Consider the following 26,366-nt stretch of genomic DNA (forward strand, 5'->3'; position numbering starts at 1 on the left):
AGTTAGCCAACTTGTCCCTTTCCTAAATTAGGAAATAGGAAATGGAAATAGGGATTTAGACTTGTGGTTTTCCTTAATTCTCCGTACTGGCCAATGATTATAACGACTATTCTGATCCAACCATTAATTCATACATTGTGCCTCTGGCCTGAGAGGATGGAAGTTGAATATGTAGCTAGATGTAGAATGCTAATGTTAACGAGTTAACGTCCATGAAAGGAAGTTAGGAGAACAAGAATTTTAGCCAGGTACCCTAGGACAAGAAATTAAAACGTGTACTGTATGACAGAGTGACAGACCGTTTCGTCAACTTGGAAGAGAGGATGGCATTGGCGTTTCTCTACAAGTAGGGTGAGTCAACATGTTTTTCTTCTTGCACAAACACAGAGGAATCAGAACCATGGACAGCCACATCATGTTTCATTTACATTGAACCAAATTGCTTTTGGTATTATTTAGTTGTCACTATATTAGACTAAGCAGAGGTGATTCAATGACATTGAAATTGAAATAGTGTTTTTATAGTGGAGGCAGCTGCTGTTTTCTTTGCTACTTGTGGTAACTCCATGGTTCTAAATCAATAGTTGTTTAGTGGCCCGAAAATGTCAGAAACATTAACTTGCTTGACCATGCTGTAAGTCATGTAACTGTCTGTTACTGGACAGAGGTTGTTCTCCAATTTTGTGATGAAACAAAGGTGTGGTATATCACATCCGCAGTGATTTTAACCACGCACCGCTACTGGTTCTGAGTAGACAACCCTAATATAACAATTTTAGATATGAAAAAACGTATTCAAAATAAAGGGAATTCCATCTCATTCCGCAGATGCCGAGTGTCTGCGTGTTTTTGCTCCCCCTTTGTACTTGATTGATTAAGGCCACTAATTAGTAAGGAACTCCCCATCACCTCTGGTTGTGTAGGTCTTAATTGAAAGGAAAACCCCACCTTCTGTGGATACATTTGACACCCGTAGTGTAGAGTATTGGAGCCAAGACATACCTGGGTTGTATTTGTTAGGCACTCATTTTTGTTTTCGGTTGCAAAAGGTTTTGATAAATTGTGCCCAAATAATTTTGACCCTGGCCAGACGAGGATTATGATAACTAAGCTGGCTGATATTAAAGTGACAGTTCACCCCAATTAAAAATGTACCTAATCACGGAGGTGGTAGATTCAATCAATAAGGCCCGAGGGGGTGTTGTATAGGGTCAATAATATACCACGGCTAAGGGCTGTTAAGCACAACGCAACTTGGAGTGCCTTCATACACGCCTTAGCTGTGGTACAGTATGTTGGCCAGATACTGTACCACAAACCCCTGGGGTGCCTTATTGGTATTAGAAACTGGTTGCCAAGGTAATTAGTAGAACAGTAAACAAAACATTTTGCATCATACTGTGGTATATTGTCTGATTTCACCACTGTTTTTAGCCAATCAGCATCCAGATCTCAAACTACCCGGTTTATAATCCGTTATCATGCTCCAGATAACTCCTATCCATGACCTCACAGTGACTTCAAACCAGCTATGTTAGCAACGTAAGCCCTTTAGAAGTTGAACACGGAACAGGCTTACCGTCATTTCTCAAATATTTCCTCAGGTGGTGAACAGGTTCCCAGCTCCAGAAAGTTTGATGGAGTCAAAACATTTTATACTACACAGTGATATGGAAATTGTAATTTCCTTTGAAGTTCCTGTTAATTTTTATGTCTGATGTCATCCAACAAACAAGAGTTAAGAAAAATGTGTCATTTATCAAGACAAATTTGGAGGCCTAAGAAATGACTTGAGAAATGATTGAGCAACCTTTTATTTTATGAACAGGTTTATCTGGAGAAACATTTGATAATCATCTAGGAGGTCGTGAAGTGAAACTAGAGCAACCAGAACTACAGACATTTTAGTCCAACATTTAATCAAATTGGTGAAAATATTGACATTGACAGCGGTAATACAAACTATTTTGTAAACAAATAGACAATGTATATATTCTTTACATTTGGATTACATGTACAGAACTGAAATACAAACAGAACAGACTTTAATGAAAGCCATATACCAGTGAAATATGATCTGCCCTCAATCTTTAAAGATACTATTTGCATGTATTTTATACAGAAAATACTCTCTCAACCAGTATGAGGTTGAGATGAGGTAGTGAATTAACATATATTTGTAGATTCTTGTAGGCCGTTTTGTGGTTCGTAGACCAAAACAAATCACTCTGAAATGAGGCAGGTCAATATTTAGTGTTTGCAGTGAAAAACTACAAATTCTTTTCTTTCACTGCAAAGACTTGAGTACAGACCTACCTCCTTCCCTATTTATTATGAAACGTGGTAGTGCAAATTCTCTGGTAGATTACTTTCACACAAATACCTTTTTTTAAATCTATTTTTAAATGACTGGTTAATCCTCACAGCAATATACAAGAGACCAAAGCCTAGACCATTACAAAATATATTTAAAAATAGGTACTATAATTGGATAATAAGTGCTACTGTAAATGTAACTGGCTGCTTGAATACTTCTGATCTCTCTGCTTTGGCAACTCTGTTGCACTATACAAAATATACTCCAGTCCTTCATCCCCTCCCAAAACCCACATTTTCTAAAACAAAGTGGTCTTTCATATAATCTTTCCCATTGATTTATAGAATTTATATTTAGTCAGACAACATATTAACACTTTCTAAGTACATACGCAATACATTTATCTTTGTCAAACACAAACCAACATAAAAATAAAACAATTACTGTCTTATTCATCAAATACACAAAAAGACAGTAAAATTATTCATATCAAAGAGGATCAAACTGATATTCAAAATTACTGAAAATAGTTTTAAAAGAAATCCATTTTCAAAAGCATTGACAGTTAAGTTTTCCTGAATTTAAACCCACATTTTTATATGGCTCTCTGTCTCCCTTTCGCAAGGCCTTAAGTGAAACTTGTTTGAAAACAAAAATTTGTATAGGAATATACAGGTATTCTGTCAAAAGTTGTCATGAAACATGTATTAATCAAAACTTCAGGGGATGTTACCCTATATGTACGTACATCTACGGCAATACAGTGATCATTAGGATATGATCAAGCTGGTTTGACCAATCGAAGACCAGAACAGAGACAGTCCTCTAACACTACGTGAAAGTAAACCAAAATATGTCAATCTCCCCCAAAACACGTGCAGAGAGCAATCACCAGGGGTTCCATCTCATGTGGTCATTCCAGCAGTCTGACTGAAAGGATGACTACATGAGGTATTTAGACCACATGGCTGCGATTGTTAACTATCCTGGCATAATGATTACGAAGAAGGAGCTTAGAAGTTAGAATAAGGCCAAGTAGAAAGCCTTATAGCAATGATTCTGCACTTGCACTCCAAAAGCCATTTTACTTTGGGCTTTTACATGGCATAAGCTGGTGTGTGGCGATTACCTCAAGAGAGAGAGAATGACTTCTAGCAGGGACGGCGAACTTCCTTTTCACAGGGAAATGTGCAGGTCACCATACTTTGATAGCATTACAAAACACCATTGCAAGTTCAAGAGTCTCAGAGTACAAGTATACAAAATGGCTTGAAAACATTTACATGATCTAGTGAACAACAATCAATACTTGTATTCCTCGTTCAGCTGGTGTACTTATTATTTTTACCCAATAATATTTTTTATAAAATGAGCACCCTGAAGCATAGAATAATAATGCTTGGACAGCAAAACAATGACACAGTTCTGGTTTGGCACTAGTATAATACATACAGGTGGTGGTAAAAGGGGCCAAACTGAAGAGCTTGTGACATTTTACAGAATTTGCAACTCCCAGAGAATAGTGACTGTGCGTATGCTCTCCAACTCAGCTTGACGCATCATAAGAAATAGGGTTTGACAACTTTGAAATAAATACATCCGTTTTCATATCATATGAACAAACTTGTTCAGGTCATTACTTTCTGTCTTTTTTGCTCACTCTCTCACTCACAGACAATCATTAGTCACTGCTGCAAAATCCCATCCCATCTCCCTGTAGTAACCAAAAAAATATATATTTTATATTTGAGATTCTTCAAAGTAGCCACACTTTGCCTGGATGACAGCACACTCTTGACATTCTCTCAACCTGATTTTCACTGGTCTATTATTTTTTTGGTAGAAAATAGTAAAAATAAAGAAAAACCCTGGACTGACTAAATGAGTCAACTTTTGACTGGTACTGTAAAGGTTGAACTGATGTTTCACCTATAACAAATGTGAATCTTTTTTTTCCACTGTTGAATTATGACATTCTGTATGTGACATAAGCCCAGACATGGGCAGGAACCAAATTATCCTTATGAATAATTAATACCACAAAGCATTATTGATGCTTTTGAGTATAACAACTACCGAAAGGTTGCGGAGAATGAAATTGAACATAAATGTTGGATTTCATTACCTTACATAAGGAGCTCACTCTCGCTAGTTCACTTCTGGGGTTCATTAAGAGGCCCACTTGAGAAAAGAAACATGGCTGTTAAGAGAACAGAAACTACCATTGTGATTAACAGATAGAAATGCATACAAAAGTGTTTATATTAGATTCCTATGCCAGTTTGAGAAGAATAGCTATAGACAGTCTGCAAAGCTAAACCAAAAAAAGGCACGTTTTCCCTTTTCTGATAATCTTGTGTAAAAAAAGAGCCGGTGTGTGCATGCATGAAATCAATTCAAAATATGAATCTCTTTTCGTTGGTAAAATTTGATTCCTCCAATCTCACAATAATCTACTGTTATGAAGTGATTCACGGTCTAAACACGATTCCAGAAAAGTTTTTGTTTGATTCAGAAGGGTCAGTCTAGGTTGTGACCTGTCGCTCGGTCACTGTGTCATTCTCCTTTGCAGGTTCTATTTCTCCACCGGAGTCCTCTGGAAACCGATTCAGGGGCGTGCGCTCTCTACATTAATCCGTACTGGTGGGGGTCCTGGGCCATCTGCAGGGAAAATAGGCGGGTCTGGCTGGCGGGCGGGCGGGCGGGCGAGAGGACGGAAGGCAGGGGAGGCTGGGGTTTTAAGGCATTGTGTCATGGTTTAAGGCATGAAACAGAAGTGGCTTGACGCTCCCATCTTTGAATTTCGGTAACTGGTTGCTGATGATCTCAGCCAGCATCTCCGGGAACTCCACGCTCAGGGATTTATTCACAAATGTGTAGAAACAGATCTGCAGGAGGCCCCCCACCATCTGTGGAAACAACAGGGTATTTTTTTAGCGGTCTTTCACTAGGCGCAGATTGGCAACAACAGAGCAACATGCAAGGGTGCTTAGCTACTGTTTGGTACAGTGCACAGTGTCAAGCCATCTTTCACATTGATAGCATAGCTGGAAAAGGAAGCTTGTGACATATTCTAATGAGCTCCTCTAACTCAAGAGGTTGACAAATACACATAGAACAACAACAGTGCAGTCTCAACTGCTCATCATGCATACTGGAACTCTGTAACAGGTTGATTTGCTGGTATGATGACAAGTAGAAGATAATATGTGTGTGTGTGTTGTGGATGGGGATACTCTTTCATTTCATTGTATTTATTTAGGAAGGATAGGCCAAGCAGTAACACTTGCCATTGTTTACCAGGAAGTCCTGGGTTCCATAAGTCCCTGGAAAACAGTGGCATGTGTTGCTGAATGGTGTTGTGTGAGCAGGCTGGGTTCAGCCTCAGTCTCACCTCTTGCATGGAGTCCAATAGCTTAGTAAGTTGATAGAACCTCTGCCAGTTCTGGCTGGAGTTCTCTTCCCGCTTGACAATGGCCTTCCCCAGCTCCTTGATGTAGGTCATGCGGATCTCATCAAACACAGCCTGGCTCTTCAATCCATCCTTTGGTACTGTAAACACAAATGAAGGAGGGCGGGAGGGAGGGAGTAAAACATACAAACAATCTTTTACACATCGTGCATTTAAGGCAGTGTATGTCAATATAGTACTTACAAAAAAGCCATAATGAAAAGCTTGGTATGTAACCTCAATCCGTCTACCAACATTCACGCTAGACAATCTGACCTACAGCTAGCCTCGGTAAGGAAGGAGTCTCTTTTGACCTAGAGTCTCCTCGTCTGAACACTGCCCATTATCCTGTCACTACGGTCTCATACACACCACCCACCCCTTCCGTATCAACCACAATTAGGTCAATAGAAAATATTCAGAACCACAGGTAACGTCAATGGGTTTTATGCTGTCCCATTCTTCCCTGATGAGAGCCAGATGAAGGATCTACCGTGGACTGCAGGCTTCTGGGATCTTGGAATTAGGCCCAGGCAAAACCGCACTCAATGGATATTATGCAAAACAACATAGGTGGGAAATTGTCAAATACTCTCCAATTGTCTTATCAGATGAGAAATACAGTGGGGAGAACAAGTATTTGATAACCCGCAAAATCGGCAGTGTTTCGTACTTACAAGGCATGTTTATTTATTTATCCGTTATTTTACCAGGTAAGTTGACTGAGAACACGTTCTCATTTGCAGCAACGACCTGGGGAATAGTTACAGGGGAGAGGAGGGGGATGAATGAGCCAATTGTAAACTGGGGATTATTAGGTGACCGTGATGGTTTGGGGGCCAGATTGGGAATTTAGTCAGGACACCGGGGTTAACACCCCTACTCTTACGATAAGTGCCATGGGATCTTTAATGACCTCAGAGAGTCAGGACACCCATTTAACGTCCCATCCAAAAGACGGCACCCGACACAGGGCAATGTTCCTAATCACTGCCCTGGGGCATTGAGATATTGTTATAGACCAGAGGAAAAAGTACCTCCTACTGGCCCTCCAACACCACTTCCAGCAGCATCTGGTCTCCCATCCAGGAACTGACCAGGACCAACCCTGCTTAGCTTCAGAAGCAAGCCAGCAGTGGTACGCAGGGTGGTATGCTGCTGGCATGTAAACGTCTAATTTTTATCATAGGGACACTACAACTGTGAGAGACGGAATCTAAAACAAAAAAAAACAGAAAATCACAATTCCGTCTCTGAGACCTGTTCGGTTATCTTTAGGAAGCCCTCCTGTTCTACACTCATTACCTGTATTAACTGCACCTGTTTGAACTCGTTACCTGTATAAAAGACACAGCCACACACTCAAACAGACTCCAACCTCTCCACAATGGCCAAGACCAGAGAGCTGTGTAAGGACATCAGGGATAAAATTGTAGACCTGCACAAGGCTGGGATGGGCTACAGGACAATAGGCAAGCAGCTTGGTGAGAAGGCAACAACTGTTGGCGCAATTATTAGAAAATGGAAGAAGTTCAAGATGACGGTCAATCACCCTCGGTCTGGGGCTCTATGCAAGATCTCAACTCGTGGGGCATCAATGATCATGAGGAAGGTGAGGGCTCAGCCCAGAACTACATGGCAGGACCTGGTCAATGACCTGAAGAGAGCTGGGACTACAGTCTCAAAGAAAACCATTAGTAACACACTACGCTGCCATGGATTAAAATCCTGCAGCGCACGCAAGATCCCCCTGCTCAAGCCAGTGCATGTCCAGGCCCATCTGAAGTTTGCCAATGACCATCTGGATGATCCAGAGGAAGAATGGGTGAAGGTCATGTGGTCTGATGAGACAAAATAGAGCTTTTTGGTCTAAACTCCACTCGCTGTGTTTGGAGGAAGAAGAAGGATGAGTACAACCCCAAGAACACCATCCCAACTGTGAAGCATGGAGGTGGAAACATCATTCTTTGGGGATGCTTTTCTGCAAAGGGGACAGGACGACTGCACCGTATTGAGTGGAGGATGGATGGGGCCATGTATCGTGAGATCTTGGCCAACAACCTCCTTCCCTCAGTAAGAGCATTGAAGATGGGTCGTGGCTGGGTCTTCCAGCATGACAACAACCCGAAACATACAGCCAAGGAAACTAAGAAGCATCTCAAGGTCCTGGAGTGGCCTAGCCAGTCTCCAGACCTGAACCCAATAGAAAATCGTTGGAGGGAGCTGAAAGTCCGTATTGCCCAGCGACAGCCCCGAAACCTGAAGGATCTGAAGGTCTGTATGGAGGAGTGGGCCAAAATTCCTGCTGCAGTGTGTACAAACCTGGTCAAGAACTAAAGTAAACCTATGATCTCTGTAATTCAAACAAAGGTTTCTGTACCAAATATTAAGTTCTGCTTTTCTGATATATCAAATACTTACGTCATGCAATAACATGCAAATTAATTACTTAAAAATCATACAATGTGATTTTCTGGATTTTTGTTTTAGATTCCATCTCTCACAGTTGAAGTGTACCTATGATAAAAATTACAGACCTGTACATGCTTTGTAAGTAGGAAAACTTGCAAAATCGGCAGTGTATCAAATACTTGTTCTCCCCACTGTACAAATTGGCTTGCCCCTGGTATACTCTTTTTGGTTTGGATATAGTAAGGTTATTATCCAAACATAATAATGCCGTAATGACGCCACGTAAAATGTTGCGCTACACGTGCAACACAGCATTCATAACCTAGCCCACAATGTCTGCTGTGTGGATCAAGCAGTCAACAAGTCGAGCAGTCATTTGAAAGGGTAAGAAAATTTCAGCGAGACAACTCAAAAGGCGAAATCCATTAAAGCCAAGATAATGGAATTCATTTTTCTTGACAATCAAGCGTTCTCTCATGGGTGATGTTGGCTTTCGCTGCCTGGTCGAGCACCGGTACACACTACCAAGTGCGCTATTTTTCAGATGTTGCCCTACTGGAGTTACACAGTAATAGCGTCACTGCTATTAGCTTCAAGACATACATACTATGGAACGCTGTTTGGGTCTTTGCGTGTCAAAAAAGATACAGTAGCACTGTCAAAGCTTTTTAAAAAGTCTGCAAACAAGCAAACACCGGCCACGAATTATGTGTTTACAATACCGCATTGGTAATAAAGCATCATTTGTTCGACCGCAACTTCTGGGGTGGCTTATTCTTAGCAATGATTTAGGAATCCTTGTGAGTAAGTATTAGCTAGGTTGCTACTTGTTGTTCACCTATTGAAATTGAACTTCAGTTCATGAAAATAAATAGCGAGCCAGATAGCCAAAGCTAACGTTATAAACAGCCAGCTAGCTTCATCTGGCTAGTGAGGCTTGACTGGACTGGACTTGATTGTGTAATCTGTAATAACTATCAAAAAAACTTAATGAGCGTGTTACATGTGACGTGCAGTCATATTTCAGGTCCTTTTTGGTCAACAAGCTTATTTGACAAGTCAAATAGTGTTATCTACTGGTCATTGTTTTCTTTTTGACACGCAAAGACCCAAAAGGCGTTCCGTAGAAATCCTGGTTGAGAATGAAAATACTGAACGAACAAACAACGAAACAGCACAGCAAGTAAGTGAAAGAAATATGTTTTGATTATGTTTTACTGGTAATTGGGACATAGGTAAATGCCAAAAAAATACATTTTTTTTTGTCAGTGTGGTGTGTATGTAACCTTTTTAATTGGCAAGTCAGTTAAGAACAAATTCTTATTTACAATGACGGCCTACCCCGGACGACGCTGTGCCAATTGTGCGCCGCCCTATGGAACTCCCAATCACAGCCGGATGTGATGCAGACTGGATTCGAACTAGGCACTGTAATGGCGCCTCCTGCACTGAGATGCCGTGCCTTAGACCGCTGCATCCATGTGTGTGTGTTAACTATTTAACTGTACTAGAATGCTTAAAAGGCTGCTAAGATGTTTTATATTGGTTATCGGTATCAGGTTTTTTAGCAAGGAAAATATTGGATATCGGTATCGGCCAAAAATGTCATCAAATCAAAATAACATTTTATTTGTCACATACACATGGTTAGCAGATGTTAATGCGAGTGTAGTGAAATGCTTGTTTCACAAGTGTAAAGGAATGAATACGAATATGTACATACAAAGATATGAATGAGTGATGGCCGAACAGCATAGGCAAGATGCAGTAGATGGTATAGAGTACAGTGCATACATATGATATGAGTAATGTAGGGTATGAAAACATTATATAAAGTGGCATTGTTTAAAGTAGCTAGTGATACATTTAATTACATCAAGATGCAGTAGATGGTATAGCGTACAGTATATACATATGAGATGAGTAAAGTAGGGTATGTAAACATCATATTAACTGGCATTGTTTAAAGTGGCTGGTGATAACTTTATTACAAAAATAATTCCATTATTAAAGTGGCTAGAGTTGAGTCAGTATGTTGGCAGCAGCCACAATGTTAGTGATGGCTGTTTAACAGTCTGATGGCCTTGAGATAGAAGCTGTTTTTCAGTCTCTCGGTCCCCGCTTTGATGCACCTGTACTGACCTCACCTTCTGGATGATCGCGGGGTGAACAGGGAGTGGCTCGGGTGGTTGTTGTCCTTGATGATCTTTTTGGCCTTCCTGTGACATCGGGTGGTGTCGGTGTCCTGGAGGGCAGGCAGTTTGCCCCCGGTGATGCGTTGTGCAGACCTCACTACCCTCTGGAGAGCCTTACGGTTATGGGCAGAGCAGCTGCCGTACCAGGCGGTGATACAACCCGACAGGATGCTCTCGATTGTGCATCTGTAAAAGTTTGAGAGTGTTTTTGGTGACCTCCTGAGGTTGAAGAGGCGCTGCTGCGCCTTGTTCACCATGCTGTCTGTGTGGGTGGACCATTTCAGATTGTCCGTGATGTGTACGCCAAGGAACTTAAAACTTTCCACCCTCTCCACTGTCCCGTCAATGTGGATAGGGAGGTGCTGCTTCCTGAAGTCCACGATCATCTCCTTTGTTTTGTTGACATTGAGTGTGAGGTTATTTTCCTGAAACCATACTCCGAGGGCCCTCACCTCTTCCCTGTAGGCCGTCTCATCGCTGTTGGTAATCAAGCCTACCACTGTAGTGTCGTCTGCAAACTTGATGATTGAGTTGGAGGCGTGCATGGCTACGCAGTTGTGGGTGAACAGGGAGTACAGGAGAAGGCTGAGAATGCACCCTTGTGGGGGACCCAGTGTTGAGGATCAGCAGGGTGGAGATGTTGTTACCTACCATCACCACCTGGGGGGCAGCCGTCAGGAAGTCCAGGACCCAGCTGCACAGGGTGGAGTCGAGACCCAGGGTCTCAAGCTTAATGACGAGTTTGGAGGGAACTATTTATTTGTTTTATTTAACCTTTATTTAACCAGGTAGGCTAGTTGAGAACACCTTTATTTAACCAGGTAGGCTAGTTGAGAACAAGTTCTCATTTACAACTGCGACCTGGCCAAGATAAAGCATAGCAGTGTGAACAGACATCAACACAGAGTTACACATGGAGTAAACAATAAACAAGTCAATAACACAGTAGAAAAAAAGAAAAGAGGGCAGAAAAGTAAATAAATAAAAACAGTATGGGGATGAGGAAAGTAAATTGGGTGGGATATTTACCGATGGACTATGTACAGCTGCAGCGATCGGTTAGCTGCTCAGATAGCAGATGTTTAAAGTTGGTGAGGGAGATAAGTCTCCAACTTCAGCGATTTCTGCAATTCGTTCCAGTCACAGGCAGCAGAGAACTGGAAGGAAAGGCTTTGGCTTTAGGGATGATCAGTGAGATACACCAGCTGGAGCGCGTGCTACGGGTGGGTGTTGCCAACGTGACCAGTGAACTGAGATAAGGCGGAGCTTTACCTAGCATGGACTTGTAGATGACCTGGAGCCAGTGGGTCTGGCGACGAATATGTAGCGAGGGCCAGCCGACTAGAATATACAGGTCGCAGTGGTGGGTGGTATAAGGTGCTTTAGTAACAAAACGGATGGCACAGTGATAAACTGCATCCAGTTTGCTCAGTGGAGTATTGGAAGCTATTTTGTAGATGACATCGCCGAAGTCGAGGATCGGTAGGGTAGTCAGTTTTACTGGCGGCGTGAGTGAAGGAGGCTTTGTTGTGAAATAGAAAGCCGACTCTAGATTTGATTTTAGATTGGAGATGTTTGATATGAGTCTAGAAGGAGAGTTTACAGTCTAGCCAGACTCCTAGGTACTTATAGATGTCCACATATTCTAGGTCGGAACCATCCAGGGTGGTGATGCTAGTCGGCCGTGCGGGTGCAGGCAGTGAACGGTTGAAAAGCATGCATTTGGTTTTACTAGCGTTTAAGAGCAGTTGGCAGCCACGGAAGGAGTGTTGTACGGCATTGAAGCTCATTTGGAGGTTAGATAGCACGGTGTCCAAGGAAGGGCCAGAAGTATACAGAATGGTGTCGTCTGCGTAGAGGTGGATCAGGGGATCGCCCGCAGCAAGAGCAACATCATTGATATATACAGAAAAAAAGAGTCGGCCCGAGAATTGAACCCTGTGGCACCCCCATAGAGACTGCCTGAGGACCGGACAACATGCCCTCCGATTTGACACACTGAACTCTGTCTGCAAAGTAGTTGGTGAACCAGGCAAGTCAGTCATTAGAAAAACCGAGGTTACTGAGTCTGCCGATAACAATATGGTGATTGACAGAGTCGAAAGCCTTGGCCAGGTCGATGAAAACGGCTGCACAGTACTGTCTTTTATCGATGGCGGTTATGATATCGTTTAATACCTTGAGTGTGGCTGAGGTGCACCCGTGACCGGCTCGGAAACCAGATTGCACAGCTGAGAAGATACGGTGGGATTCGAGATGGTCAGTGATCTGTTTGTTGACTTGGCTTTCGAATACCTTAGATAGGCAGGGCAGGATGGAATATAGGTCTGTAACAGTTTGGGTCCAGGGTGTCTCCCCCTTTGAAGAGGGGGATGACTGCGGCAGCTTTCCAATCCTTGGGGATCTCAAACGATATGAAAGAGAGATTGAACAGGCTGGTAATAGGTGTTGCGACAATGGCGGCTGAAAGTTTCAGAAATAGAGGGTCCAGATTGTCAGCCCAGCTGATTTGTATGGGTCCAGGTTTTGCAGCTCTTTCAGAACATCTGCTATCTAGATTTGGGTAAAGGAGAAGCTGGGGAGGCTTGGGCGAGTAGCTGCGGGTGGGGGGCAGAGCTGTTGGCCGAGGTTGGAGTAGCCAGGAGGAAGGCATGGCCAGCCATTGAGAAATGCTTGTTGAAGTTTTCAATTATCATGGATTTATCGGTGGTGACCGTGTTACCTAGCCTCAGTGCAGTGGGCAGCTGGGAGGAGGTGTTCTCTATGGACTTTACAGTGTACCAGAACTTTTTGGAGTTAGAGCTACAGGATGCAAATTTCTTCTTGAAAAAGTTGGCCTTTGCTATCCTGATTGACTGAGTGTATTCGTTCCTGACTTCCCTGAAATGTTGCATATCGCGGGGACTATTCAATGCTATTGCAGTCCGCCACAGGATGTTTTTGTGCTGGTCGAGGGCAGTCAAGTCTGGAGTGAACCAAGGGCTATATCTGTTCTTAGTTGTGCATTTTTTGAACGGAGCATGCTTATGGAAGATGGTGAGGAAGTTACTTTTAAAGAATGACCAGGCATCCTCAACTGATGGGATGAGGTCAATATCCTTCCTGGATACCCGGGCCAGGTCGATTAGAAAGGCCTGCTCGCAGAAGTGTTTTAGGGAGCGTTTGACAGTGATGAGGGGTGGTCGTTTGACTGCGGACCCTTAGCGGATACAGGCAATGAGGCAGTGATCGCTGAGATCCTGATTGATGACATCAGAGGTGTATTTGGAGGGCCAGTTGGTCAGGATAACATCTATGAGGGTGCCCTTGTTTACAGATTTAGGGTTGTACCTGGTGGGTTCCTTGATGATTTGTGAGATTGAGGGCATCTAGCTTAGATTGTAGGACTGCCGGGGTGTTAAGCATATCCCAGTTTAGGTCACCTAACAGAACAAACTCTGAAGCTAGATGGGGGGCGATCCATTCACAAATGGTGTCCAGGGCACAGCTGGGAGCTGAGGGAGGTCGGTAGCAGGCGGCAACAGTGAGAGACTTTCTGGAGAGATTCATTTTTAAAATTAGAAGTTTGAACTGTTTGGGTATGGACCTGGACAGTATGACATTACTTTGCAGGCTAACTCCTCCCCCTTTGTCAGTTCTATCTTGATGGAAAATGTTATAGTTTGGTATGGAAATCTCCAAATTTTTGGTGGCCTTCCTAAGCCAGGATTCAGACACGGCAAGGACATCTGGGTTGGCAGAGTGTGCTAAAGCAGTGAGTAAAACAAACTTAGGGAGGCGGCTTCTGATGTTGACATGCATGAAACCAAGGCTTTTTCGATCACAGAAGTCAACAAATGAGGGTGCCTGGGGACATACAGGGTCTGGATTTACCTCCACATCACCCACGGAACAGAGGAGGAGTAGGATGAGGGTGCGGCTAAAGACTATCAAAACTGGTCACTGAGAGCGTTGGGGACAAAGAATAAAAGGAGCAGATTGCTGGGCGTGGTAGAATATATTCAGGGAATAATGCGCAGACAGGGGTATGGTGGGGTGCGGGTACAGCAGAGGTAAGCCCAGGCACTGGGTGATGATAAGAGAGGTTGTGTCTCTGGACATGCTGGTTGTAATGGTTGAGGTCACCGCATGTGTAGGAGGTGGGACAAAGGAGGTATCAGAGGTATGAAGAGTGGAACTAGGGACTCATTGTAAACTAAAACAATGCTAACTAACCTAAACAACAGTATAGAATGCATATTGACATTTGAGAGAGGCATACAGCGAGGCATAATGTAATCGCAGGTGTTGATTGGGAGAGCTAGCTAAAACAACAGGTGAGACAACAGCTAATCAGCTAACACAACAACAGCAGGTAAAATGGTGATGACTAGGCAGAGAGGGTCGGATTAACTACACACAGAGCCTGAATTCGCGGCTGGGGCCGACAGATAACAATAAATAAACAGAATGGAGTACCGTGATTAATGGGGAGTCCAGCAGGCATCAGCTATGTAGCCAAGTGATCATAGTGTCCAGGGGGCAGCAGTAGATGGAACAGGGAAGCCGCCACTACGTTAGCATGTGGGCGACACAGCGTTTAAAGTTAGTAGCCAGGGGATAGTAGGAGCGTCTGCTCCGACGGAGGCTGGTTGAAGGCACATCGGATGGAGTATTCGTCGGCAGACCAGTCGTGGTGGTGCGGCGGGGGGCCGTGTTGACAGAGAATCCAAGCCAGATGGCGAAAGAGGTATTGTAGAATTTAGTTTGCTCGCCGGGAGATGCGCCTGGCTCACGGATAATACAGCTAACTGGTGTTAGCTTCTTGGCAGTGGCATTAGCCACTATAGCCAACCGGTAGCAGCGGTGATCCGGTGCCAAGGTCCAGAGTTTACAGCAAGGAGTATGGAGTATTGGGCTCTAGCCGTGTATGAGTGGGGTTCGGGTGAACAGCTGAGTAGGCCGGGAGGTGGGCCTCAGGGAGAGCTAGCTAGCTGCAAGCTAGCTGTGAAGATCAGAAGTAGTGGTCCAGGGATTACGGCAGGACTCCGGCATTGTTGTGGAGGGACAGTCCGATACTGGTAGACTAGCGAGTATTATCCAGGCTAAAAACAGGGCTGGTATCTGTGCACAAGGTAAAAGCCGCTAGCAGTGGCTAACAATGACTAAATAGCTTGTAGCTAATTAGCTGGTTAGCTTCTGGAGGTTCTTGAATGTGTTCTAAAATTGAAAATAATAGCGATTCCGTATCACATTGGGTGAGGCAGGTTACCGGAAATGTATAATCAAATTAAAAATCAAAAAGAGATTGAAAATAAATTGAAATATAAATACAAAAAATACGAAAATATACAAAAAGTACACGAGAGGACAAACAAACACGTCTTCACTGCTACGCCATCTTGGGATCACTATGGTGTTAAATGTTGAGCTGTAATCGATGAACAGCATTCTTACATAGGTATTCATCTTGTCCAGATGGGTTAAGGCAGTGTGCAGTGTGATTGCGTCGTCTGTGGACCTATTGGGGCGGTAAGCAAATTGGAGTGGGTCTTGGGTGTCAGGTAGGGTGGAGGTGATATGGTCCTTGACTAGTCTCACAAACAATGGTGGCCCTCATATCGGTGAATCACAACTAACAGGAGATATGTCTATAGGTGGGTAGTTACACTTCTCAAAGGTCACAGAATTGGTGCAACTTGGTCAGATTGAGGGATTTCACCATTTTTGGATTGTATGGATTTAAACAATGACTATACATTGTACAACGCTCCACAATATGTATATATAATATGGAATAGCCGTTTTCCTGTGAGTGAGGAGCGGATTTTAGCGGAGCGGTTGAAAGGGACGTGGAGCATTGGAGCACCGCTCCATAAGCGAGATTTCCGACCGCTCAACTCTGCTCACATACTCAGCCTCCAACTGGCAATTACTAGTTAAATCTGCCATGAATCCTTGTTACAGGGGGTATAGAAGCTTGTTGTGTGCAACAGGAAGTGGCAATTGAATACAAGCTTCACAAAATTGTTTTATTGTTAAAATATTTCTAGCCGGTCTCATTATGGGGTTGAAGTGTCTTTCTCAACCCACTCAGTTTCCCGCACAAACACCAGACAAAAATGGCCAAAAGTAGTAGATGTTCAATGTTTCTTTAGGTTTTTACGACAAGTTTCACCATATTAAAGTTCAGTTCACCTCACAGGGTTAATTGACCTAAACATTTGGTACAGAACTAATACAATGACTGTCAAAGCAACAAACTAAGGCTTTACAATAGCAATAGCTAAGTTTGCATCCAATAGAGTCAGAGAGTCAGTAGCTAGGTTTCCATCCAATAGGGTCAGTTAGAGTCAGTAGCTAGGTTTCCATCCATTGGGTCAGTTAGAGAGTCAGTAGCTAGGTTTCCATCCAATAGGGCCTGTTAGAGTCAGTAGCTCTGTTTCCATCCAATAGGGTCAGTAGCTAGGTTTCCATCCAATAGGGCCAGTTAGAGAGTCAGTAGCTAGGTTTCCATCCAATAGGGTCAGTTAGAGAGTCAGTAGCTAGGTTTCCATCCAATAGGGTCAGTTAGAGAGTCAGTAGCTATGGTTTCCATCCAATTGGTGACAGAATTTCTTGCAAATATTCTAAAATACGCTTTCAAAAAAAGCGCATTATCCCACAACTGACTTGTTGCAGATACAAATCAGTGTGTGATGACGTAGGGCACACAATATTTACCTTTTCACTTAAGTTTTCAGGTACCAAATAAAAGTGTAATGTTCAATGTGTTTTCATCACATTTTCAACTCTATCAACAGATGTCACAAAAACTGTTGCGTTACATAGCAAATGGGCCTACTCTGGTCTTGGCACGTGTTCTAGCCAACAGCTCGCAGATACAGTGCGGGTAGGCTAGTCTACATGATGAGATTGCCGTTTTGACAAATAAAAACAATCAAGCATTGAACATCATGTCACCAGAATAAGACACTCAACATTTATTGTAAAGGAGCATCAAGCGCATACATACCATGCACTTTCTTCACCCTGTGAATTTCATCATAATTTGTTTTATCTAAAGGCGTTTCCACAACAATTTCTCGCACAATACATTTTACCGACACAAAAAGTTCCCTCCATTTCAAATGAAGAAATGTTCTTAACAGCTGTCATGATATTTTTCTTTTATATACGATATGACCTTACTTGCATAAAAACTGGATGGAAACGTGGTTACTGATGGTGAAAATGATGGGGAAACATTTTGGGGTTAAGTGGGTTAAAATCTTCCTAGAAGACACAAATGGAGAATGGAGGGACATGTCAAAATGCACACTTTTTACATAGATTTTTTTTACTCAATATTGGTTCAGAATTTCTATTTAAAATAGCAATAGGACGCAAAAAAGGGACAACATTTTTGTGGAAGAGAACCAAGAGGACCATTTTTGATCGATGTAGACATATTGCCTGCTATTATATTTCCTTGACATTTCCAGATCCAATTATGTGGATATCATTATTGATGAGACAAAAATAAAACGTGAAAACGTCTGTCGGTCCTGTGTGAGAGGAAATCAAGGATGATTGCTCACTGGTTAAAAAAGCAAAAAAGCACAGCTCTGTCTGTAAATGTAATTTTAATTCCCCTAAGAAGCAATCAAAAGGCAAGTGTGTGCTCCTTTCAACACTACTCACTGAGTAATTTGAAAGCCTTTAAAAGCTTTGTTCCCCCAGTCAATAAGCAGGGTCTTCTGCTTAAATATGTTTTGGTAATGGTTTGTCATGCTGGGACATTTTTTGACCGAGGCCTCATTTGTACAAAGCTAATTGAAAAACTGAAGCTTCAGTTGTCTGTCTGGATGAACTCCTCTTCTGTACTTTGAGACGTCCAAACATCTGCTTTCCCCAGCCTGTTCCTTTCAAACGGTGGACTGCTATAATGAATAACTGTTTAAATCTCCAGGGGGGGCAGCCCCGCTCAGCCCAGTCCAGCTCTTCTCTGTCCTGGCACCCCAATGGTGGAACAAGCTTCTCCCTAACGTCAGGACAGCGGAGTCCCTACCCATCTTCTGAAAACGTCTCAAACCCTACCTCTTCAGAGTATCTATCTTAAATCCCACGGCATGTGGTTGTCTCAACTAGCCATTTTAAGATTAATGCATTCATTTTAAGTCGCTCTGGATAAGAGCACCTGCTAAATTACTAAAATTTGTCAGGTAATATTTTTATGTTATACTTTTACAAATATGACAATGAAAAACATAGTATACAAATCATACTGTATAACTAAGAATCACTGTAAATGTTGTACTGTACCTGTGCTGAGCAGCAGTAGGACTTTCATACACAGGTACTCGTCATAGGACACCTGCAGCCTCACAAACTCAGTGGAAATCTTCAGCATCTGCTCACACTGGTCGGTCATGTAAGGCAACTTCATCCTCTCACTGACACACACACACACACACACACACACACACACACACGATAATCAACACCTGTTTCCATCTGCAATCGACATAGTGTAATGAATGTTCCGCCTATGATACAGCTGGAGAAACAGAGCGTTGACACTCTGGGCTGTGAAATCAGCCCTTATTGGATGGACAGTATGTCCTTTCTCTTCACTTTGTCCAGGATATATATACAGTACCAGTCAAAGGTTTGGACACACCTACTCATTCAAGGGTTTTTATTTATTTTTTACTATTTTCTACATTGTAGAATAAATAGTGAAGACAATAGTGAACTATGAAATAAACCATTTGGAATCATGTAGTAACCAAAAAAAGTGTTACTTGTGATTCTTCAAAGAAGCCACCCTTTGCCAAAAGTGTGCAATGCTGTCATCAAGGCATTCTTTCAACCAGCTTCACCTGGAATGCTTTAACAGTCCTGAAGAAGTTCCCACATATGCTGAGCACTTGTTGGCTGCTTTTCCTTCACTCTGCGGTCCAACTCATCCCAAACCATCTCATTTAGGTTGAGGTTGTGTAATTGTAGAGGCCAGGTCATCTGATGCAGCACTCCATCACCTCTCCTTATTGGCCAAATAGCCCTTACACAGCCTGGAGGGAGGTGTGTTGGGTCATTGTCCTGTTGAAAAACAAATGATAGTCCCACTAAGCGCAAACCAGATGGGATGGCGTATCGCTGCAGAATTCTGTGGTAACCATGCTGGTTAAGGTTGGCTTGAATTCTAAATAAATCAGTGACAGTTTCACCAGCAGAGCACCCCTACACCATCACACCTCCTCCATGCTTCACGGTGGGAACCACAAATGCATCTCACACGGCAATTGGAACCAAGACACAGCAATTGGAACCAAAAATCTCAATTTGGTCTCATCAGACAAAAGGACAGGATTTCCACTGGTCTAATGTCCATTCCTCGTGTTTCTTGGCCCAAGTAAGTATCTTCTTCTTATTGGTGTCCTTTAGCATAGGTTTCTTTGCAGCAATTCGACAATGAAGGCCTGATTCACACAGTCTCCCCTGAACAGTTGATGTTGAGATGTGTCTGTTACTTGAACCCTGTGAAGCATTTATTTGGGCTGTAATTTCTGAGGCTGGTAACTCTAAATGAGCTTATCCTCTGCAGCAGAGGTAACTCTGGGTCTTCCTTTCCTGTGGCGGTCCATTCTTGAAATTTTCCGGATTGACTGACCTTCATGTCTTAAAGTAATGGACTGTCGTTTCTCTTTGCTTATTTGAGCTGTTCTTGCTATAATATTTTTTTATTTATTTCACCTTTATTTAACCAGGTAGGCAAGTTGAGAACAAGTTCTCATTTACAACTGCGACCTGGCCAAAATAAAGTAAAGCAGTTCGACACATATAACCACAGAGTTACACATGGAGTAAACAAACATACAGTGAATAAAACTTATAAAGACTTATAAAAATAAGTCTATATACAATGTGAACAAATGTGGTGAGATAAGGGAGGTAAAGGTGATAAATAGGTCATGGTGGCAAAGTAAATAGCAATTAAAACATTGGAATGGTAGATTTGACGTTAGATGAATGTGCAAAGTAGAAATACTGGGGTGCAAAGGAGCAAAAATAAAATAATAAATACAGTAGGGGAAGAGGTAGTTTGGCCTATTTATAGATGGCCTATGTACAGGTGCAGTGATCTGTGAGCTGCTCTGACAGCTGGTGCTTAAAGTTAGTGAGGGAGATAAGTGTTTCCAGTTTCAGAGATTTTTGTAGTTCGTTCCAGTCAATGGCAGCAGAGAACTGGAAGGAGAGCGCGCCAAATGAGGAATTGGCTTTGGTGGTGACCAGTGATATACACCTGCTTGAACGCGTGCTACGGGTGGGTGCTGCTATGGTGACCAGCGAGCAGAGATGAGGCGGGACTTTACCTAGCAGGGTCTTGTAGATGACCTGGAGCCAGTGGGTTTGGCGAAGAGTATGAAGCGAGGACCAGCCAACGAGAGTGTACAGGTAGCAGTGGTGGGTAGTATATGGGGCTTTGGTGACAAAAACAGATGGCACTGTAATAGACTGCAATTTGTTGAGTAGGGTGTTGGAGGCTATTTTGTAAATGACATCGCCAAAGTCGAGGATCGGTAAGATGGCCAGTTTTATGAGGGTATGTTTGGCAGCATGGGTGAAGTATGCTTTGTTGCGAAATAGGAAGCCAAATCTAGATTTAACTTTGGATTGGAGATGTTTTATGCGAGTCTGGAGGGAGAGTTTACAGTCTAACCAGACACCTAGGTATTTGTAGTTGTCCACATATTCTAAGTCAGAACCGTCCAAAGTAGTGATGCTGGACGGGCGGGCATCTGTAGGCAGCGATCGGTTGAAGAGCATGCATTTAGTTTTACTTGCATTTAAGAGCAGTTGGAGGCCACGTCTGGAGGTTTGTTAACAGTATTCAAAGAAGGGCCAGAAGTATACAGAATGGTGTCATCTGCGTAGAGGTGGATCAGAGACTCACCAGCAGCAAGAGCAGAGAAGAGTCGGCCCAAGAATTGAACCCTGTGGCACCCCCATAGAGACTGCCAGAGGCCCGGACAACATGCCCTCAGATTTGACACACTGGTGAACCAGAGAAACGAAGGCTGTTGAGTCTGCCGATGAGAATGTGGTGATTGACAGAGTCGAAAGCCTTGGCCAGGTCAATGAATAGGGCTGCACAGTAGTGTTTCTTATCGATGGCGGTTAAGATATCGTTTAGGACCTTGAGCGTGGCTGAGGTGCACCCATGACCAGCTCTGAAACCAGATTGCATAGCGGAGAAGGTACGGTGGGATTCGAAATGGTCGGTGATCTGTTTGTTAACTTGGCTTTTGAAGACCTTAGAAAGGCAGGGTAGGATAGATATAGGTCTATAGCAGTTTGGGTCAAGAGTGTCCCCCCTTTGAAGAGGGGGATGACCGCAGCTGCTTTCCAATCTTTGGGAATCTCAGACGACATGAAAGAGGTTGAACAGGCTAGTAATAGGGGTTGCAACAATTTCGGCAGATAGTTTTAGAAAGAAAGGGTCCAGATTGTCTAGCCCAGCTGAGGGGTCCAGATTTTGCAGCTCTTTCAGAACATCAGCTGACTGGATTTGGGAGAAGGAGAAATGGGGAAGGCTTAGGCGAGTTGCTGTAGGGGGTGCAGTGCTGTTGACCGGGGTAGGGGTAGAAAAATGTTTATTGAAATTCTCAATTATAGTAGATTTATCGGTGGTGACAGAGTTTCCTATCCTCAGTGCAGTGTGCAGCTGGGAGGAGGTGCTCTTATTCTCCATGGAATTTACAATGTCACAGAACTTTTTTGAGTTTGTGTTGCAGGAAGCAAATTTCTGCTTGAAAAAGCTAGCCTTGGCTTTTTCTAATATGAACTTGGTATTTTACCAAATAGCCCTATCTTCTGTATACCACCCCCACCTTGTCACAACAGAACTCATTGGCTCAAATGCATAAAAAGGAAAGAAATTACACAAACAAGGCACATCTGTTAATTAAAATGCATTCCAGGTGACTACCTCATGAAGCTGAGATTGAATGTCAAGAGTGTGCAAAGCTGTCATCCAGGCAAAGGGTGACTACTTTGAAGAATCTCAAATATATATATATATTTTTTTAACTTGTTTAACACTTTTGGGTTACTACATGACTCCATGCGCGTTATTTCATAGTTTTGATGTCTTCACTATTGTTCTACAATGTAGAATATAGTAAAAATAAAGAAAAAAAACCTGGAATGAGTGTGTCCAAACTTTTGACTGGTACTGTATGTATACACTGTATATATATGTATCAGTGTTTCATTCAGGCAATCCATATCATAAAGAGGGTTTAACTAGTGATTCATAGAAACGCACCTACCACCCAGGCTGACCTTTCTCATCTCCAGAGCCCCCAGTCAGCTACAGCCCTCCTAGGTGTATTCCTGACCCCTCTCCATCTCTGACTCTCTGAACTTACTCATTAATAACCAGGTCAGGGGCGAAGCACAACATCCCCCCGTTACACTGCTGGTAGGAGCGCCAGCCCAAGCCGAACGACATGAGGAACAGCCAGGAGCACTGCAGCAGGGTCATCTGGTCATCCAGGTGAAGGTTCCGGAACCCTGTACAAAACAGACAACCCACAGAGCATTAGTCAGGATTGCAGTGTTGTTAGTGCTATTCTTTTGAGTGAGCTATAATGCTGATAAAATTATACACTCGGTTTATTAGGTACACCCATGTAGTACCGGATCAAACCCCCCTTTGCCTCCAGAACAGCCTGAATTAGTTGGGCATGGAAACGTGGCTCAATTGGTATAAAGGGACCTAACGTGTGCCAGGAAAACAGGCAGGATGGGGCCATGGACTTATGCTGCTTACACAAACTCCTGACTGCCAACAGCATGACAACAGGATCCAGGATTCGTCAGACCAGACAGTGTTATTCTACTCCTCAATTGTCTATTGGAGGTGCTTCTTCTTGTTTTTAGCTGATAGAAATGGAACTCAGTGTGGTCGTCTGCTGAAATAGCCGTGACAACGACCAACGAGTTATGTGTTCTGAGATGCCGTTCTGCACACCTCAGTTGTACTGAGCCATTATTTGCCTGTTTGTGGACTGCCTGTTAGCTTACACAATTCTTGCCATTCTCCTTCGGCCTCTCATCAACGAGTTGTTTCCGCCCACAGGTCTTCCGCTAACTGGATGTTTTTTCTTTGTCACATTATTCTTGGTAAAACCTTAGACACTGTTGTGCGTGAAAAGCCCAGGAGGCTGGCCATTTTTGAGATGGAACAGGCACGCCTGGCACCGACAATCATACCACGCTCAGTCACTTAGAATGGGCAAATTGAGTGTCCTAACGTTCAATGGAACATAATTTAATATCTCCATGCCTATCTGCCTGCTTAATATAGCAAGCCACGACCACGTGACTTTAAGAGCAAACCATTTTCATGAATGGGGCGGTTTACCTCTTAACTGGCCATAATACCTAAATTAACTGAATATGTTAATTTGATAAAAACATTGATATAATAAGACCAAGGTAAGACTAAGATATGTCATTTTAATACACTGTACTGCAGTGTTGTTATTAGTGGTCTTTCAAATAACAATTCTGATCCAATTATACAGTACATGTTAATTTGATCAGAACATTGCCATGCTGTGGAGCACAAATATACCAGGGGGCAGAATTTCAACCGGTTTCTGCATAGTTACTATGATGTAATTTCAACAACTGTTACCCACTTGGATGTTGTCTGTTTGAACAATCTCAAGATGAGAAATATTATTTCCCCTTTGGAGTTACCAGCTTGGCTGAGCGAAGGATCCCTTGAATGTGCATAACCACTGTGCGCTTCCTCGATATCGAAATTCCATTAGGCTTGAGCAACATACTGTGTATACCATATACCGGCGTATTTCGAAATGTTTATTTTACCTTTATTTAACTAGGCAAGTCAGTTAAAACTTCTTATGGTATAGGGGACGGTTGGGTCCCACTTGGGCAAAAAACAGGGAAAATGCGGCGCGGCAAATTCAAAAATATATATATAAAATTCAAACTTTCATTAAATCAAACATGTAAGATACTCAATTAAAGCTACACTCGTTGTGAATCCAGTCAACATGTCAGATTTAAAAAAGGCTTTTCGGCAAAAGCATAAGAATCTATTATCTGATGATAGCACAACAGTCAACAAAGAGGGTAGCATATTTCAACCCTGCAGGCACTACACAAAACGCAGAAATAAAATATGAAACATGCATTACCTTTGACAAGCTTCTTTTATTGGCACTCCAATATGTCCCATAAACATCACAATTGGTCCTTTTGTTAGATTAATTCCGTTCATATATATCCAAACGTCAATTTATAAAGCACGTTTGATCCAGAAAAACTTCCAAAATGCGCAACGTGACTACAAAATATTTCAAAAGGTGCCTATAAACTTTGCCAAAATAGTTCAAACTATTTTTGTAATACATCTTTAGGTATTTTTAAACATTAATAATCGATCAAATTGTAGACTGGTCTATCAGTGTTCAATACAGGAAGACAACAAACCATGCTACTTTTCACGTCTTGCGCACTCTCAACAGTGTTACCCAGTTCCTAGATGGCCTACTTCTTCATTGCACAAATGAATAAACTCAACCAAATTCCAAAGACTGGTGACATCCAGTGAAAGTGGTAGGAATTGAAAACAGGTTCCTAAGAAATATCATTTGCCAATGAGAACTCAGTAAACAGACAGAGACAAAAAAAATAAACAGTTAGTCCTCGGAGTTTTGCCTGCTACATAAGTTCTGTTATACTCACAGACATGATTCGAACAGTTTTAGAAACGTCAGTGTTTTCTATCCAAATCTACTAATAATATGCATATCTTATATTCCTGGCATGAGTAGCAGGAAGTTGAAATTGGGCACACTATTTATCCAAAAGTGAAAATGCTGCCCCCTATACCTTAAGAAGTTAAGCATGTCCCAGTTTAGGTCACCTAACAGTATAAACTCTGAAGATAGATGGGGGACGACGACGATCAATTCACATAGTGTCCAGGGCACAGCTGGGGGCTGAAGGCGGTCTATAACAACCGACAAGAGTGTGAGACTTGTTTCTGGAAAGGTGGATTTTTAAAAGTAGAAGCTTGAATTGTTTGGGTACAGACGTGGATAGTATGACAGAACTCTGCAAGCTATCTCTGCAGTAGATTGCAACTGCGCCCCCTTTGGCAGTTCTATCTTGTCGGAAAATGTTATAGTTAAGGATGGAAATGTCAGGATTTTTGGTGGCCTTCCTAAACCAGGATTCAGACACGGTTAGGACATCAGGGTTGGCAGTGTGCTAAAGCAGTGAATAAACCAAAGTTCGGGAGGAGGCTTCTAATGTTAACATGCATGAAACCAATGCTTTTACGGATACAGAAGTCAACAAATGAGAGCGCCTGGAGAATGGGAGTGATGATGGGGGCTGCAGGGCCTGGGTTAACCTCTATATCACCAGAGGAACAGAAGGGGAGTAGGATAAGAATATGGCTAAAGGCTAAAAGAACTGGTCGTCTAGTGTGTTGAGAACAGAGTAAAAGGAGCAGGTTTCTGGGCATGGAAGGATAGATTCAAGGCATAATGTACAGACAAAAGTATTGTAGGATGTGAGTAGTGGAGGTAAGCCCAGGCATTAAGTGACGATAAGAGAGGCTTTGACTCTAGAAGCACCATTTAAGCCAGGTGCGGTCACCACATGTGGGGGGTAGAACAGGACTAGCTAAGGCATATTGAGCAGGGCTGGAGGCTCTACAGTGAAATAAGACTAAATGTACTAACCAAAACAGCAATAGACAAAGCATATTGACATTAGGGAGAGGCATGTGTAGCCAAGTAATCATAGGGTCCAGTGAGTAGCTAGGCGAGCTAGAGGCACGGAGATTCACACAGCTAGCAGGTCAGTGCTAGCAGATGGGCCTCAGGGGGACGTCACAACGCAAGAGCCTGTTGAAACCCCCTCGGACGGTTACGTCGGCAGACCAGTCGTGATGGACCGGTGGGGCTCCGTATCAGCA

At 42.8% G+C, this 26,366-nt stretch overlaps 1 protein-coding gene across 7 annotated transcripts in view; it reads right to left on the minus strand.

Moving 5' to 3' along the window:
• Nucleotides 1-1,798: 1,798 nt before the first annotated feature.
• Nucleotides 1,799-26,366, minus strand: part of LOC135550983 (glucocorticoid receptor) — a 111,827-nt gene continuing 87,259 nt past the window's right edge. For all 7 annotated transcript variants that reach the window (XM_064982321.1, XM_064982320.1, XM_064982319.1 and 4 more), the window contains 4 exons: nucleotides 22,771-22,915; nucleotides 18,659-18,789; nucleotides 5,712-5,869; nucleotides 1,799-5,226 (listed from right to left, as the gene is read on the minus strand). In XM_064982321.1, coding sequence (XP_064838393.1) covers nucleotides 5,056-5,226; nucleotides 5,712-5,869; nucleotides 18,659-18,789; nucleotides 22,771-22,915 — 605 coding nt within the window. In that variant the 3' untranslated portion in view covers nucleotides 1,799-5,055. The remainder of the gene's footprint in view (nucleotides 5,227-5,711; nucleotides 5,870-18,658; nucleotides 18,790-22,770; nucleotides 22,916-26,366) is intronic.

The sequence above is a fragment of the Oncorhynchus masou genome, chromosome 12 (genome assembly GCF_036934945.1).
Source record: "Oncorhynchus masou masou isolate Uvic2021 chromosome 12, UVic_Omas_1.1, whole genome shotgun sequence".
NCBI classification, from domain to species: domain Eukaryota; kingdom Metazoa; phylum Chordata; class Actinopteri; order Salmoniformes; family Salmonidae; genus Oncorhynchus; species Oncorhynchus masou.